The sequence below is a fragment of the Filicampus tigris genome, chromosome 10 (assembly GCF_054856515.1).
Source record: "Filicampus tigris isolate MCC_2025a chromosome 10, RoL_Ftig_1.0, whole genome shotgun sequence".
Classification (NCBI taxonomy): Eukaryota; Metazoa; Chordata; class Actinopteri; order Syngnathiformes; family Syngnathidae; genus Filicampus; species Filicampus tigris.
In genome coordinates, this window is record NC_141226.1 from 12395350 (window position 1) to 12413935 (window position 18586).

Here is an 18586-nt window from a genome sequence, read left to right on the forward strand (position 1 = left end):
AAAAAAAAGAATTATGATAAACAAATTGCTACAAAACAGTCATTTTTAGTCCATAACAATGGTCAACCACAAGTTTTTATCAGCTTTTATCAGATTGCTTAATGTGTCCCTAAATGTATTTTTGTTGCCCGATTTAAAAAAAACTGCTTTTTTTTTGGTTTCGCTTCAGTTTTTGAGAATCTCATTTTTTCTTTTTATGTTTGACATATAAAAGCTTGCACATTATGGATTACACCATGCGTTGTAATTTATGATGGTTCAGAAAAAAATTGTTGCCAAACCTAACCTTTAAGTCATAAATATTATTAGAGAAAACGTTCTAGAGAGAAAACGAGGGCAGATTCTGAATCAATGCAAAAAAAATCTAGAAAAGTTTACTTGCATCTGATTTTGAAAAAATTATAAAATAAAATTATAATTAGTTTTAAAAAAATCTAACTAGTGTAATTTGTTGTAAGTAATTAAACCTTACTGAATTTCTTCATAGTAGGTCTTAATGTTTGTTTAAAACTTCAGTTTCACGTGACATAAAACTCATGATCTTAAATACATTGCACTTGAGTAAATAAACAGCCATTGTACTCATAGTACTTTTCATATATCTTAAAACGGGAGCATTATGCAGTACCTGTCACCTATTTCCTTGTTCCTGGTAGTGTGGTGATTAACTCAAAAAAAAAAAAGACCTTGTTTTTCTTTTTTTTTCTTTATAGAGTCCTCATCTTCCACAGTCACACTTAACTCTAAAAAGCTAGCTATAATTGCATTTCATAAACAAGCAGCAGGTCTCATGTCTTATTTTAAAATGTCATGTCTGTTTGCTCCTCTCACCAACGTAAACAGAGAGCGCATTGTGCCATCTGCACAGACCGCATCTGGGGTCTCGGCCGGCAGGGCTACAAGTGCATCAACTGCAAACTGCTGGTGCACAAAAAGTGCCACAAGCTGGTCACTGTGGAATGCGGCCGGCCCATGATCCAGGTGATGTGCCGTCCAATTTTTGAAAAATGTCCTCATCCATGACACTCACCCACTCAGTGCTGTGACTTGGGCTTTTTTAGGAGCCAATTATGCCTGGTCAACCACCCAGCCAATTAGACCCAATGGAGCAGCCAGGTAATGATGCGCATACAAAAACACTGCCAACACTATCGCATTTATGAAGATTTGAATTGCAGTACATTATTTCCACCAAATCTCATAACAATCTTTCAGTTCAGTGGCATATTCATGACTGTATTTCCACTTTTTATTTTTATTGTCTGCTTTATTTTCTAATTATTTTAGCTGGAAATGTATGATTTAATTGTTTTATGTAATGTCATACTCTTAAAATTAATTTAAATTCTTTATTCTATTTCATTTATTTTAATTGCAATGTCCTTTACTTTTTTCAAGTTTATCTTAAATTTTATTACAATAACATTTATGATGGTATATTTTTCTGCCATTTAAGTATTTCAATAATTGCATTTTTCTTTTCATTATTTAGATAATTATTCATTGTGAACTAAAATTATCCTATTGTTTCCATTTATGGCATGTTCAGGACCATATTTCAACAAATAATTTTTTTGTAGTTTAAAATGTTTTAATTCAATTTATTTTGTATATAAGATGTGTGTTTATTAATTTAGCGTTTTGAAAACTACATTTTCTTGTTTTTATTTTCCTCCATTTTGATAATAGAATAGTTTACATACTTTTTATAGGCTTTTTGAATAGTTTTTAAAATGTTTTTATTTTTGAACAAGCATTACCTTTTTATTTTAACAATGACAAAAACAAACTAGGACAAATTAAGGCAGGTGCCTCTTGAGATTATACAAACATGACTATTTTACTTGGACTATGACATCTGTCTTTAATAAACAACCGGCATGCATGGGTGCGTGTTTGTGCAATTGTCTTTAATTACATTTTGGGCGGGACGCATCTACTCGCTGGGAGGCTATTATTGTGTTTATTCCCAACAGGGTCATATTGGAAAATTGTCACATTCCCCCCCCAATACTCAAATGAAAGTAGAAACTATTCAGGCCCGCAGAGCTGTGAACAAAGCGACAAAGTATGACTGTCTCTCACCGACTTTCTCTCCTTCCTGTTTTCTTGCCTCCCCCTCTCCTCCTTCTGTCTGTCTGACACCCTCTCTCTCTCGCTCTCTTGCTCAGGCCCTCAGAATAAAGACTCCAGAGAAAGCTTGACTTACGATGGAGAGGAGAAAGAGGTGAGCTTTTTTTTGTAAAGAAGCCATTCATGTGTGACGCTCACTCTGTCAACAGGACTTGTTGGATGTGCGTATATTTCACCCCCTAACAGGTCACAACAATGTACTTACACCTACACAATTTCCAACACAAGATCTGCTACAAAAAAGATGAACCTTTTGATCAAGATAATGGTTATTCATTTAAAGGGGACGTCAACTCCCCCAAATTCTTTACAATAATATGTTCTATGCGCCTCCACTAGCCTAAACACGGCATTCTAATTAATATTGCATTTGTGGAATATGAGTAAGCAGCAAAATCCACCCATTTTTTTTTGCCATTTCAGGGGGCGGCCATTTTGTCACTTGCTGTCAACTGAAAATGACATCACAGTTGCGCAGTTAACAACCAATCGCTGCTCGTTATCTGAGCCCTGAGCAACTGTGATGTCCTTTTCAGTTGACAGAAAGTGACAAAATGGCTGCCCCCTGAGATAGACAAAAATGCGTAGATTTTACTACTTAATTCATATTCCACAAACACAGAATGCCGTTTTTAGATAAGTGGGGCTGCATAGAACATATTGTTGTAAAGGGTTTTTTTTCACGTTGACTTCCACTTTACAATATTTATATTATTAGGACCTGAAGAAAACGTGCGTGTGTTTGTGTTTGTCTTTTGGTGGATGGGGATATAGTAGGCCAGTGGTCCCCAACCGTTCTTCCACCACGGACCAATTCATGGTCCGACTGATTTGATAGATGATGTCATGGACTGGTAAACGTCCATTACATTCCTGTTGTGGTGATAACGTACAAATGGGGAATATATGCTTCGCTACTGAAAGTATTTAATTATATTTTAATATATCTCTGTGGCCCACTCCTGAGTGTTCCGCAGACCGGTAGAAGGGGGCCTGTGCCCCAGTAGAGATATATGCCTAGCAACGGCCCTGTTATAGAATATTGAATGCAAGAAAAGATTTTTTCTACAGTTAAGAAAGAAAGAAAAATGTAAAAGAAAATCAAATATTCTTTTTTTTTTTTTTTTTTTTTACGCCTGCAGTGTTTTTTTTTTTTTTTTTTTAAAGAGCATGTCACTGGCATGCTAGCAAGAGAACCCTTGGAACTGTTTTGAATTGTGAAATGCATATGATCCCTCCTTTTAAAGTTAGCTTCACCCCAAAATCACACATTACAGATATCCAGGCAATAACCAACTCCCCAAAGCAGTGACAATGTGGATAGGGTAGAGTTGCAACTCCCAGTGCTGCTATAATGATTGACGCGTGCAGCAGTCCAATAATTATGTTAAAACAAGGCCTGGAAAGCTGACTGATGATGGTACAGTCAGGACCTCCAGAAATGCTGGAATCAACAAAAGCATAGCGCCTCAGAACATTGAACACAGACTTAACATTTGTTATTCATTCAAGTTCAACAACTGGTGAAGTAGCTCAATGTTTGAACATGTTTAAGAGTCTGCTGGAAGTGGAAGGACGCACATAAGAGCATTCACTGCAGGCCGCGTGGTTGCAGTGCCATGCGTATTGATCTCCCATTGTGTCGGAAATAAAGTAGCCTTTTATCACAGCTTCCAAGATCGCCATCTGATTGATGGCGACGCATGTAGTTTTGGCCCAGTTTGATACAGCCGCAGAGGGACAGGGACTTGGATAAGTGCAGATGATCCGAGATAAGAGAGGGACATCTGAACGATCTTATCTGCACTCGGGGATGGGCTTGTCTATGGGCTGTTTGGTGGATCTGCGGCTGGAACGTCTTGCTACAATTCCAGATTATGGCAGAAATGGATAGGGGGAGGAAGATCCCAGATGAATGTGTTAGTGTGGTCTGCAGTTCGGGTTCCAACAGTGTAATGGTGTGTCTTTGTGAACCATATACATAGCTGTATAAAGTCCCATCCCCAGCATGTGCCATTGTTTAGTACTAAATTGGGTAGTAGCTAGGGATGCTCCGATCGATCGGGCGCCGATCACGATCGGCCAATTTTCGTCAAAAATTACTTGATCGGAATATTTGATCAAAGCCTTTTATTGCCGATCAAAACATCCGATCACTCGCAGCTCATGCTTCGCAGCCTACAGCCGTGTTGCGTCCCTCCCCCTCTGCTGCGGAGGCGAGGCTGCTACGTTGACACCAACTGCGGTGGGAGCGTTTCTGGCGACGTGTTTCAATTTTGGAGTCAATGTAGTTCGCGCGGTTGCGTGCGAGAGTTATACCATATCATTTTATAATTCACAAAAAGATTAACAGTGACTTTTTTTCTCGTTTTACAAATGCACAAGATAGCTTGTCTATGCACAAGACAAAGTTCCTGAGTCGTTTCAATTTAGGAACTCATTGAATAGTTGATTCAAGTGAAGCCTGCATGTGACTATTGTTCTACTTCTGAACCATGCAATGATTAGGTGTCATGTTATTTATTTGACTTTTTGCATTATTTAGTCTTTTGAGACTGCTGATTATTTTGATCTGTTAAAAATTGTGTTACTAAAAGCTGTTAAATTTTAATTTTTTCAGTTATTTTTGTGACTGAGTAATTGTTGTCTTGTGCCAGCAAAGGTTTTGTATTTCTTCATGCTTTTGAAAATATATATAGATTTTTGTCAAAATTACGGCCGCTTTTTTAGCCATCTCGAGGTGGCGATTTTGTCACTTCTGTCGACTGAAAATGACATCACAGTTGCTCAGGTAACCAATCACGGCTCACCTGTTTTCCGAAGGTTTTTGGAGTCACTTTGCATTAAGGGAAGTGGGAATTGTATGGTCTCCTATTTGTAGATTAAACTGGGGTGCAAATGAGTGTAGAAATTTGATGTGTGTGCGCGGTGGGTGCAATGTGGTGTAAGTTTACAGCAATCTCTCTCCCCCGATCAGGCACGGAACAGCCGAGACACTGGGAAGTCGCCCTCCAGCCTCGGACTGGCCGACTTTGACCTGTTGCGGGTGATCGGCCGAGGCAGCTACGCAAAAGTGCTGCTGGTGCAGCTGAAGAAGACGGAGCGCATCTACGCCATGAAGGTGGTCAAGAAGGAACTGGTCAACGATGACGAGGTGAGCCAGAGCGTGCATCGGCGAGCACATACGTCGAAATATGTAATGTTGAGTTTTTTTTGCTCGTATGCTTAAAGGAATCGTTTCTGATTCAGCCAAATATTCGTTTTTCTCGAGCTACAGTTTGGACACATTTTTTGTCTTGGCAAAGAATTTGCTGTGTGGCCCATTCTACAAATGCATGATCAATGCAAGTTTTGCTTCAATATAAACAAGACTTATTGGCTTTTCAATGATATAGAACACAATACTAGATGGTATTTTAGAGGAGAAATCATTGGCAAAAATGTTTCCCTTTTTTGCAGAGTAAATGGAGCAAGATCTAATTAGGTTGTATTGCATGCTTTTGAAGAGAAAGAATGGAAACAAAGATGTCAGGGATCAATGCAAGCTTGACGTCACCAAATACAAAAACACAAATACATGAAAAAACAAAACACCTGCTGTAAATATAAATTACTGCAAAAGTGTAGGCCATTAAATATGCTCTACATATGCTGTCTTAGAGGTTTGTTCATAATTGAAAAAGCCAGTTAACCCCCGACAGCAGCTAGTGGAGTAATGTGGAGGTTATCCTATTTTAAAATCAATGGGGGGGATGAGCCAGCCTCGGCCAACTAAACTCTATCTAATGTTTAATATTTGTATTATTTATTTCTTATATGGTATTATATGATTGACTTTTGTGTTGATGCTTGTGGAGTTGTGTGATTTGAATGTTTAGTCCATTACCGCAAACTGTTATGTTGGATATGTCAAAAATGGAAAATTGCTATTAATTGGGAATTTAGACCAGCAATATAAATCCAGCCTTAGAGTACCGCTTGAGAAGGAAAAAAAAAAAAAACAAGCCCACTTACAGTCAGTGTGCAGTGCGATACTAAGACAAAGCCTTCATCTAATTAAATGTGTGGCCAAGTTAACAGTGCAGTAGTCTTCTTTGTGTGTGCATGTGTTTGTGTAATGAATGCAATTAGCACAACCTGTGGGCGCTGTTATTTATAGCACAACAGACGGGCACGCTTGAACATCCATCTCAGCTATCTTGTCAAATGCTCTGACCCCGTCAGTGTCTCAAAGGGAAGGTGTGGATTAACCACGTTGTCGTCGGGAATCGATCGGCGGCATATGCTGTGTGAGAGGCGAGTAGTTAGCCTTGATTCGATGCACTTAGCGCAATTGACAAATTGACACGTGGCGTCCGGTCGATGGCCTAGTGTTCTACTGTCGCTGGGCCTCGTCAGCGGCGTGTTCAGATATACGACGGGCTCTTCTGGCTCAGCCCTTTCCGCCCGCCGTCGTCCACGCAAGTCGATGGCACACGCTGCTTATTCAGCTCTTCAACACAATGTCACAATGACCTCTCATTGGCATGTTGGTGCATGTTTCCAACCCCCCTCCTTCCAGGACATCGACTGGGTCCAGACAGAAAAACACGTTTTTGAGCAAGCCTCCAATCATCCCTTCCTGGTGGGCCTGCACTCCTGCTTCCAGACAGAAAGCAGGTATGAAGCACTTTGTAAAGGTGACCTATGTTTTTAAAAAGCAAGTAAGAATGTCCTTCATTGTTTGGAGTGGACTAGTCATCATTCCACAATGACAAAAGGTCATTATTTCCAATGAGTTATACAAGGTTATGCTGCAGGTCACATTCACTCATGCACCAGGCATTCAATCCCAGGTGCCCAGGTGCTTGCTTGCTTATTTTTCTTATCTTTTTATGAATTCTCACGTAGTAGGGTAAAGGAGCGTCTGAAAATTGTTCTCTGTGAATGGGTTAATGAAGGAAAAAGGACAATAGTTTATGTAGGCCTCATTTGTTTATATCACAGAAACACTGGCATTTGAACAGGGGTGTGTATAGACTTTTTATATCCACTCTACCAACCTAGTACGAATGGATGGTTGTATTAAATCATTTTATTTCATCCCTTCCACCACTAAGGCACTTGCGGAGCAAAGTATTAATGTCATATTTGGAGATTACTTTGATACGCTATCATGTGACAAAAGAATACATTTCTGTATTCCCTCCTCAGACTCTTCTTTGTTATTGAATATGTGAATGGCGGCGACCTCATGTTCCACATGCAGAGACAACGGAAGCTTCCAGAAGAACACGCCAGGTAGGCTTCTTCACTGATGTGTGGTGGCCTTCCTTCATTTTGTGGGCTTTAAGAGTTGAATGTTGTTGTGGTTTTGTTGCAGATTCTATTCTGCCGAGATCAGTCTGGCGCTCAACTACCTCCACGAGCGCGGCATTATCTACAGAGATCTCAAACTGGACAATGTGCTGCTCGACTCCGAGGGACACATCAAACTCACAGATTACGGCATGTGCAAGGTATGAGTACATGCATGCATGGGTGGTTCCGTGCGCGTCGCTCTTGTGTGTCCATGAATTTCTATGTGTTTGTCTGGGTGAGTGTCTGTGCTCGTTCACATTTAAAAGCAATATGAGCTGCTGTCATATTTGTTGATGTGTTGTTTTGTTCAGGAGGGCTTGAGACCCGGCGATACGACGAGCACTTTCTGCGGTACCCCTAACTACATCGCTCCCGAAATACTCCGAGGAGAAGATTATGGTAGGATCAACGCACTGCCACTAACATAAATCCAGTTTCCCAAGTGACTTTTTTGTCTTTAATGGGAAGTCAACCCCAAGATTTTCCTGACAATATGTTCTATGTGCCTCCACAAGTCTAAACACAGCATTCTGCTTAATATTGCCATTATGGAATATGAGTTAAGCAACAAAATCCAACTTTTTATTTTGTTTTGTTTTTTAAATCAATCTCAGGATAAATTGACCGCTTTGTTAGCCATCTCGGGGCGGCAATTTTGCCACTTGCTGTTGACTGAAACTGACACCACAGTTGCTCAGGGCTCAAGTAACGACCAATCACGGCACACCTGTCTTCTGAAGCTAAGCCATGATTGGTTGTTACCTGAGCCCTGAGCAACTGTGATGTCATTTTCAGTTGACAGAAAGTGGCAAAATAGCCGCCCCCTAAGATGGACAAAAACGGGGGGTTTTGCTGCTTAAAGCCTGGTTCACACAGCAAAGTTTTAAAATTGTCAGCTGATTTGCAAACTCTGAGACCCTACGCATGATGAGAAAAAATGACAGGTGTAACAATTTTGAAAGTACCATGTGTGGTGTGCAGTCACACGGCAAGCACATCACACACGAACCAATTCTTTCACGGATATTCTCACATCAGACGGAAAATTTCGCAAAACGCCTCGAGATTAAATGTGACTTTCGAGTAAACAAACATGGCGGACGAAGAGGCAGCACGGGTCTCAAATCATTTCCTGACAATGGTGCTGGTTTGTGAATTATTTTTTAGCTGAAAAAAGCGACACAACAAGAAAAGATGTTGGGCTCTTTTGCGTCATGATTGTTTTGATTTTGGATACTCACTGTGCTTCCTCGCTGCCCCCTCACCTCGCTTTCTGATTGGCTGTACATCACTGTCAACCGGGCTGCATGCTCATTTGTCCTCAGGGCACACCACACACGGTGCGAAGTCGGGTTGAAACAATCCAACATGTTGAATATCCCCGATTTGAGGTCGGATGTCCTTCCGAGCGGCCAAGATCCGTCAGAGCACACCACGCGGATTAGGATTATCTGATAAAGTTATCAGATAATTATCAGACTCGGCCCCGGCCTACGATTGTCGGGAGGGGAGACTCAGGGCTGATAATCCTGCCGTGTGAACCGGGCTTTAACTCATATTCCTCAAACGCAATATTAATCAGGATGCCGTGTTTAGACTAGTGGGGCTATGTTTTTGGGCTTGACTTCCCCTTTAAAGCTTTGACACTTTCTTGTCAAAGTAGAACACCTAAAAAAAAATGAAAATAAATATATTACTGCAAACCAGACGAACAAACAAAAAGTCTTTTATCTGAATGAGTTGTGTGACGTGGGCGGAATGACACATCTTCGCAATATTCCCCCCCAAAAAGGCAAATTAAATTGAAGACTAAAAATACCAGTTTCTGCATCACTACAGTAGAAATAGTTGGTATCGTAGCAACAGTACTTGCTTGCTGGAGTGCCTTCATTTTGTATACAGTACAATTTTTTTTTGCTACGATTAACCCATTAAGGCCGGGAGTGCATAACCGCGTTTCTACCACTAAAGCCAGGAGCGCTGTTGCGTCTTTCTCCCCTTAAAGGCCGGAGAGCGTGTCCGTCTTTTTTTTTTTTTTTAATCCAATTCTTTGTCCCTTATACAATGAAATGCATCAGAATGTACCTGTGATGGTGTCGTGAGCCCGCGGAGGATGTTCCGGAATTCTTTCGAGTCATAATGGCGGACGCCGTCGATCGCGGGAGCACTGAAATAAGTAATGGCATTGATACAGAGGACATGTTTGTGGACTTTAAACCAGTAGAACCAGTCGAACGTGATATATGGTTAAGATATGTTTGTAGACAATGACAATATTGATGGCTTTGTAACAGAATAGAGGATGGTAATTACCACTCGATTTTTAAAAAAAAAATAAAAAATAGTGCTTTTCTTGCACTGACACTATTTTTACATCCTTGATTGAAACGGTAAAATCAATAAACTCGGGCCTGTGTGATAGCCACATGTCTAAGGTCTCTAAATTATTTTTGAATGACGTTGGTATCTGCTACAGGGGCTGAGATATTACTTATTTTGTAGGTGGTGAATTTCTGGGAAAGCTTCAGGTTTTCAAGGGAAATTCCAAAGACGACCTTAGGTTTTGGGGACCTGTTGAGCCAGGGACTTTAGGCCTTAAAGAGTCATTCCTGCTAGACGTATTTGCTAGAACTTTTTAAAATCAAATATGAAATGGTCAGCATGCACACTAGTGGTGTTCCATGTCATACCTTCAACAATATTACCTGTGCACTTCTCTATCTCAATTTTGAGATAACAATCATTTTGTAGGCGTTGAATTTCTGGGAGAACCTCTGGTTTACGAGGGTGATTCTATAGTCCCCCTTAGGTTTTGGGGAGATGTTGAGCCAGGCGCTTTCGGCTTTAATGGGTTAAACACATTGAATTTTAAAAAGTTCATTGTAATTCTGTAGTCCCTCAAAACAAACATCTTGCAGCGATGTCAGTACAGTGGTGCCTTGAGGTAAGAGTAACGCAAGTTTTTCGAGATACGAGCCATCAGTCGGCCTGTTTCTGCAAGATCAAACTTGCGATACGAGTGCTGTATGGTGGCAGGTGACTCAACTAACTTCACAAGAAGCGACAGTTTGGCAAAGATAATTAATAAATATTCAAATTTTTTAAAAAGACACTTCAAGCCGTTTGTCACCCCGTGAAGTTTACTGTCAAACTAAATGGAATTACTGGTTGCGAACACAAAGTCGGAATCACCATAAACACATGGGCTAACAATCAATATCTATGTGGTGGTGGTGTTACCCTTTACGCAATACAATATCTGAAAACAAAAATTCCTCGACATCCTCCTCAGTCTCACGACCGTCACAGGTATATTCTGATGCATTTCTTTGGCTGAGAGACCGAGAATTGGATTTAAAAAATAAAAATAAATAAATAAATTTAAAAAAATGCACCACTCTCCCGACTTTTCTGTGTTAGTCACTGGAGGTTAAAAACGCAGTGTAGATGTTGGAAAGTCAGGCCTAACCATCGGTATAGTGTTATTTATGTGTGTGCGTGCGTGTGTGTTGTGTGCGCTGTGTGCGCGTATTACTGCATCATATGCTTTGTACGCACATTTAATATCCCCTTCGGGCCAATCAGTTTAACTGTACCACTCAAAATAGAAAATAAATAGTTAGATTCCAGACGATTACACAATAAACATATTCCCACACCAAATATTTAATGTGTTTTGTATAAGCCTTAGCATGTGCGTTTAATTGCATGTTGATTCATGGAAAAAAAACTTTGTGTGATTGTTTGACAGTGTTTGAGCGTTTGTGTGAGTGTGTCTGTGTCCCTGCCCACCAACATACACCCTAATAAAACAAGCATGCAAAACGTAATCAGTTGGAGTCCAAAAAGAAAAACGCACCCTTGATGGGCACTCACGGCCCCCCAGGGGTGCACGCATCACAGTTTGGGAATCACTGATCTAATCCAACCATTCCGCAAGGTGTAAGTAAGACATTTTAATGCATTAGTATTTGTATGTTTAGTCAGTCAGAAGATATTTACTGATCTTTTCCACACTGCACAGGTTGCCATAGTTACAGCGAGATCAGGTTTTGGAAGGATTACAAGTAAACCGGAGTGTCAGAAGTCTGATCTGAAGCGCTTCTAATTTGTGTGTAGTCTTCAGCGTGGACTGGTGGGCGCTGGGCGTGCTGATGTTCGAGATGATGGCAGGCCGGTCGCCCTTCGACATCGTGGGAAGCTCCGACAACCCCGACCAGAACACAGAAGACTACCTCTTCCAAGGTAATGGAAAGCGTGTTGACACCTTCATGTCCGCCATCTGCTATCAGGGAACCTGCTAAGACACGCATGCTTTCGTCTGTCAGTTTGCTTTCAGTAATGAGGTTGGTGTGTTGCGATACCAAGCCTGTCATAAAGGATCATAACTCAACTAGATACATGCAACACACACACACACACACACACACACACACACACACACAATAAAATCCTAATTTTTGGGTAAAACTAAATATACGCCCACCTATGTTGTCTCAATTCTTTTATTTACATAATAGCTCATACCAAATATCTCTGCCTGTGACCCAGAAGCTAGGCTGGGTGAAGATCCAACGCCACTTTTAAGCGACTAGCATGTTGCATTGGCCCTGGTCACATATATATATATATATATATAGATATATAGATAGAGATATATAGAGATAGATATAGACACATATATATATACACACGCACATACTGTATATGCACACACTATGTAATCTGGACATGCTCCCTTGGCATTCTTCTCAGCTCATCCCTGTTTATTGTGTGTGTTGCAGTCATTTTGGAAAAGCAGATAAGAATTCCCCGCTCATTGTCTGTCAAAGCTGCCAGCGTCCTTAAGGGATTCCTCAACAAGGTAGGCAGTGCTCGGGTTCACACTGAAAGGTCTTATGACCTTTGTCTCACAAAGCACTGCTTCTTCCCCACTCACTTTGCCGTCTCTCATTCAAATGACAAATATATGGTTTATTTTAACACATACTTTGCAGCTTCTCGCCTCTCTTGTCTTTTCGCTGTTTGTTATTGCTCTCACACTTTTACTCGTCTCTCACCTTCCCACCCGTCTGTTGCAGGATCCCAAGGAGCGACTGGGCTGCCACCCTCAGACAGGGTTCGCCGACATCATGGGCCATCCCTTCTTCAGAAACGTTGACTGGGACCTTGTGAGTTGTTTTTTTTTGGCCCTTTTTTTCGCTTTACTTAGGGTGTGTTTGCACAAGAATGTGACATAGTTTTTACACATTAGCAGTTAAAAACAATATCCGTTGTTTAGAATTTCATTTAACCTGAGAAAGCAAAGTGGACTGTTCCAAAGTGTCATCACGATACCACTTGGGATGTATCGGTGCCGATACTGTACTTGTGTCGGACGAGTAAAGATTCTCCGATACTATGATTCCTGATACCGCCCCATCATATAGGTACTGTACTATTCTGTCCTCCCCGAGCCTGCCTAGATTTTCGCTAGGCCATTGCTGTATCATGAGTTCAGAAGTTTTTTTTATGGGTTTTATTTGGGGGGAAAAACAATATACATTCTTTTTATTTTGGCCGCTTGTTTACACAATTTTGGAATACTCAGAATGAAGGCTTTTCCCATGTTATCAGTCGATTAAGCAGTTGGCGCAAACGCTACTGCTAACTACTGGCCTGGCGTGCATATTACATGTTTTTGTTTGTTTTTTCAATTCAGTTGAGTGCAAAAAAATCCAACACATTTATTCATTGATGATGTATAAATATAGTCAGCAAAAGTAGTCGATGGCATGTGGAACACCCCTACTGGCATATTACAACATTTTCATTGCAGTTTTGCATTTCATCGATTTTTAAAGGCCATTGTTGTGTAAGATTCACCCATAAATGTAGAAAAAGAAATCAATTTTGGCGCCTCATTTCTACAAGAGGCAGAGCCTTTCTGGAGGTGGGAAACATGCACTTGGATGAAAAATAGATGTAAAATTTAGATTTTTCTCCCAAGTAAACACTTTTTCAAATGCTCATTTTCAGAAAATAGAGGCTGTCACATTGAAAATATCAATAGCGCAACACAGGACTTGACTGTTGGTCTCAATAGAATGAGCTTCATAACGTTTGGCAAGAGAAGTGTGCATTTTACTGGAACAAGTTAAAAAAGATTCACTCCCATTACGCCAATATATGCTGAGTCCACTATTAATAATACATCTTTTTCACATGTGTCAATGACAACTATGCAATTTATCACCCCGATCATCATCAAAAGCAAGCAAAGCGTGCTGGCTGACAAATAATTCCAAAGCAATCCGTGTATTGATCGCCGTGAGGAAGATTGGAGACTTGGACCACCCCGCATGGAAGCACTGTGGCAGGAAGACTTAAAAAAAAAAAAAAAAGAGAGAGAGAATGAGAGAAGGTCATCAGCAACAAAGTGACAAGAGCAGAGAAGCGGTCACAAGGCTGGAAAGCTGAGACGTAAAAGGTAGTGAGAGGAAATGGTCTCAGCCACAAAAGTCAGGAGAGCACACCTAAAGAGAAAGTCAACCCAAACATGTTTTTTTCAAGAATATGTTCTTTACAAGCCCACTAGTTCAAACAAGGCATTCTGATAAATGTTGTGTTTGTGATATTAATCAGAATGCCGTGTTTCAAGTGGTGGACTTGCTGGGAATGTATTCTTGAAAAAAATATGTTTGGGTTGAGTTCCGCTTTAACTCAAGTGCTTTTCCTATGTTAAACTATGCTAAGTTAATTGGAGCCACTCCCTTTGTTATCCATGTGTTTAAGAATCACATGGACCTTTTTTAGATTCTCTGAAACGACTGATAGGAATCTCAGTGCGAGTCAGACGTAGACTAAAAATAGTCCAGAGTGTTGTTTTACCAAGCTTCCTGTTCCCGCGTCATAATGACTAAAAGTTTCATATTTCAAAGGGAATGACATTCCTCTGTTGTGACAGCACAACGGTGAAATGAAACTAATGTCCATGTGTTCTTTCAAGTCATTCAGAAAGCCGCGTATTAGAAAATGAATCAACAACAGGAAAGAAGCCCGTGTGTAGTTGCATTATCTGTCTACGTGTGTTGCTGCAACACCGATGCCATTTGTTAGCCCATCTATGTTTTACATTGTTTGTTAGCGTTAAGGTAAACAGACTTATCTAAAGCAAAGCTTTGAATGCAAAACATGTTATTCTCTTTTTCGAATATTTAGTTTGACAGTAAACTTCAACTGGGAGTGGCAATTAACAGCTTGAAGCCTCTGTTTTGGAGAATTGTTGACTATTTGTCAGATTGCCGCTTATTGTGAAGTGAGTTGAGTTCACGACCACAATACAGCGCTCGAATCACAAATTTCTGCTTGCAAGTAAGTCAAAGCAAAAACTTGTCCGAATGCCAGCTTGTATCTCGAAAAACTCGTAAGTTGGGTCGCTTATATCTCCAAGCACCACTGTTAATTACTTACTGGAAAGTAGTTTCCATTGAAATATTCAAGTATTAGTATAAATTTAAAATGTAAAACATGTTTTTAATTAAAAAAAAAAAAAGTGTAAAAGTGTTAAAAATATTTTTTTCTTGACTTAATTGTCCCATTATTTGAAAACAAAACAAATAAAAAAAAAAACTTTTTCTGGATTTTTGTTTTAAGAACAATAACAATTTGGCAACATTGACATTTTTATTATAATTTATTAAAGAATCAATGCCGGACCAGCTGCACATTTTTTGACAAGTATTAACACTTTGACAAAATTTACATTTTTATTACAATTTATTCATAATTTAATGTATTATTTCCTTTTTTTGTGTTGAATAAAATTAAAGCAGCGCTGAACCTGCATCATATTTTTAAAATTACAATTTCGAAGAACCACCTGACGTAAACTATGAATAGTATTTTTTTTTTTTTTTAATCTTTTTTTTAAACATTTTAGATTTGGTTACGGTTCCCAACGCCCAGAATAAACTCTTCACCTCCTCAGGACAAAACGACCTCAATGCTTGCCCTAAGGTGCACCTTATAACCTGTAGGGGGAGCACTTGTTGATCTTATTGTCGTGAATGAATTCACTTTACTATTTCCTACGGGTAAAAATTCTTTTGAAACTACAGTTCCATGGAAGCAAGCTACTTTCTGTACGTGATATTTTCTGGCATTTAAAATCATACATAAAAATGACTATAGTTGCATAGTCAACAAACAGTCAATTAACGGTTGCATAACAGTAGTAGTCACATAGTCAATAATGACATATTTTTGTTCATCAAAGTGATATGTTTGTACAGTCGTACCTTAATGCTTGGAGTGCATTATTAGTGTGTACCAATATTATATATTTATTTGCTAACTCAATTTTGGTGGTATGATGACTTTCTCCATCATGGTATTTTATGCATATACTTACTTTACACATTTACTTGCTTTCATCGACTGAGAAAAATAGAACGCTGTTATTCAGTGCATTAATAAGGTCTATTTTTCCTGCTAAATGCAATACAGGTAACATTTTACTCTTAACTTTTACTTTTGTGTATTATACAGAGTGATGTACTCATCTGTTGCTGACTTTTTTGTATATATGTATCTATATTTTGTAAAATGAATGTTATTTTTACCCTGGGTGGTTGTTTTTTTCAGAGGTGGGCATTTTAAAAAATGTTGCTGATCCGTCAGCGGCCAGGGTACGCGTCCGTCATTTGCCGGTCTGTCATTTTTCATGACGAATTGAATTGTAATCATCAGTCCGTCAGCTAAGTCCGTTCACGTTAACTAACTCCATTAGTGACAATTGCATTGACAGATGAAAACTCTCTTCCGTTATTCGTCAATACGTAATTTTTAAAAGATATTTCTTCAATCGTCAGCAATACGGGGGCGGTCCGTCAGTCTGACGGAATGTCCACCTGTTTTTTTTGTTTTGTTTTACCTTTAATCCATTTATCGTTTTTCAAATGTTTAATATGTTAAAAGAAATGTACAGTATATTCATCAATATCGGCTGATATATCAGAACTTACATTGAGATAAAATTTTTAGCGGTATCGCCCAGCCTTATTTTCTATCTTCAGTGCCATGCCAATTATTTTGCACTTCAATTTCTTTTGAAGGAAGACTAAAACTCAGGGAATTGTCAATTTTATGTTTCCACTTTTGTTCATAATTACAAATGAATCCTAAATTCAGGGTTAATTGTTTGTGTTTTATTGTCAACTTAAATTCTCTATGGCAGAGTTTCTCGACCAAATATTCTGTCCTTCATTGAAATTATCTTTATCGGTTTAGTAGAAATTGTATGTATCAAAAGTAGTATTGGTATTGGTGAGTACTTAAGAGTTGAGAACTCATACTGGTATTGGTCTTTAAAAAAGTGGTATCGGACATCCCATTTCTATTTATGTTCTTACACTATTTTTTGTAAAATATTATAGAGTGCTATTTTTCCTTGTTAAAAATCACATTTTTTTTTGGGGGGGGGGTGATGCTGGGATGAAATGGCATTTTAGTGAAGAAAGATGATTTGAGATACAAATGTTTTGAGTCAGGAGCGTGGTCACAGAACCAATTAACTGTATATGTGATTGTGATTTACAGCTGGAGCAAAAGCAGGTGGTCCCTCCCTTCAAGCCCAACATCTCGGGCGAGTTTGGCCTGGATAACTTTGACGCCCAGTTCACCAACGAGCCCATCCAGCTGACGCCTGACGACGAGTAAGATTCGCTGATCGGTAGAATGAAATGCCTCTGTGATTTAATCAATTAAACTATGGATGGTCCTTTGTTATTGTGTGCAGCGACGTGGTGAAGAAGATCGATCAGTCCGAGTTCGAGGGCTTCGAGTACATCAATCCGCTGCTGATGTCGGCTGAGGAGTGTGTGTGAAAGGAGACACACACACACACTCACATACACACGTGCCATCTCAGTGACTTCACGCTACGTGGTTATGAGGCGACCCGGCGACATCATCATTCATAGTTTTTGTTGTTGCCAAAAGCAGTTTCACACTCTGCCAGTTCTAACCACTCGTCCTTAAGTCTTCTCTTCATGAATTATTTTTATATGCTCTCTCTATATAAATATACAAATGCATAAATATAAAACTGCACTGATAGCTTTGTGTCATCGGGGGCCTCTCTACCAAGTTCTTCCAAGGTTACTTACTGTACACACAGACTCATTTTATTTGTATATATGAAACTGCTGTTGAGTAACGTTAGCCCGTTTATATATATATATATTTATTTGTATATATATATATATGTATATATGTATGTATGTATATATATATATATATATATATATATATATATATATATATTTATATAAATTTTATATATATATATTTATATATATGTATATATGTATATTTTATACGTATATATACATTATATATATGTATTTATATATATATATATATTTATATGTATATGCTCATTCACACCTTTCTCAAAACACTAAATCTGAAAATCTATATATTTTTTTTTAACTACAGCCGTTTTGTGTTGTCCGTGTGCAGCTTGAGGACCAGAACTGGAGTTGAGTCGGCTAAAATACTGTGAACAAACGTAATGCGTTAGCCTGACTCAAAAATTCATACAGGACCCCCCCCCCCTCCAAAAAAAAGAAACATTTCCGATACATATCTATAAAAAAAAATAGGCGTATCTTCTCAAATAGTGGCCGTCTGGATACGTCTGCTACTTAGAAAATAAACACCTCCCTCAAAAATAGCCGCTGATGATAACCTTTGCCAACCAAAATAGCACCTACCACCTTGAACAGTCTCTCAGAGAAGTGTTTAATTTTACCGCAGTATTAAGGATAATCTGTCTGGAAAGAAAAAAAAATAGGTAGTAACTGTAAAATCATTGACTGTAGCGTTGTTGTGAACCAAAACAGCAGAGATGACCGAAGCATGTAAATGAATTAAAGTGTTGTGTATAACAATGTTTACATTGCATCGGTCCTCTGGATTTTCTCCAAAGTGGTATGTTTTTTAATTCCACTTTTACTTGACACAATTTCTACTTAACTGTTAAAGGGGGAAGTCAACCCAAACACCTTTTTTTTTCAAAAATATGTTCCATGCAAGCCCACTAGTTGAAACAAGGCATTCTGATAAATAT

The 18586-nt window shown here is 39.1% G+C and overlaps 1 protein-coding gene across 3 annotated transcripts in view; it reads left to right on the forward strand.

Moving 5' to 3' along the window:
• Positions 1 to 17571, forward strand: part of prkci (protein kinase C, iota) — a 34937-nt gene extending 17366 nt beyond the window's left edge. For all 3 annotated transcript variants that reach the window (XM_086043485.1, XM_086043486.1, XM_086043484.1), the window contains exons 6-18: positions 844 to 981; positions 1062 to 1116; positions 2172 to 2227; positions 5111 to 5287; positions 6695 to 6792; positions 7327 to 7413; positions 7496 to 7631; positions 7785 to 7872; positions 11593 to 11718; positions 12258 to 12337; positions 12555 to 12644; positions 17053 to 17168; positions 17252 to 17571. In XM_086043485.1, the coding sequence (XP_085899611.1) occupies positions 844 to 981; positions 1062 to 1116; positions 2172 to 2227; positions 5111 to 5287; positions 6695 to 6792; positions 7327 to 7413; positions 7496 to 7631; positions 7785 to 7872; positions 11593 to 11718; positions 12258 to 12337; positions 12555 to 12644; positions 17053 to 17168; positions 17252 to 17339 (1335 nt within the window). In that variant the 3' untranslated portion in view covers positions 17340 to 17571. The remainder of the gene's footprint in view (positions 1 to 843; positions 982 to 1061; positions 1117 to 2171; positions 2228 to 5110; positions 5288 to 6694; positions 6793 to 7326; positions 7414 to 7495; positions 7632 to 7784; positions 7873 to 11592; positions 11719 to 12257; positions 12338 to 12554; positions 12645 to 17052; positions 17169 to 17251) is intronic.
• Positions 17572 to 18586: the final 1015 nt, after the last annotated feature.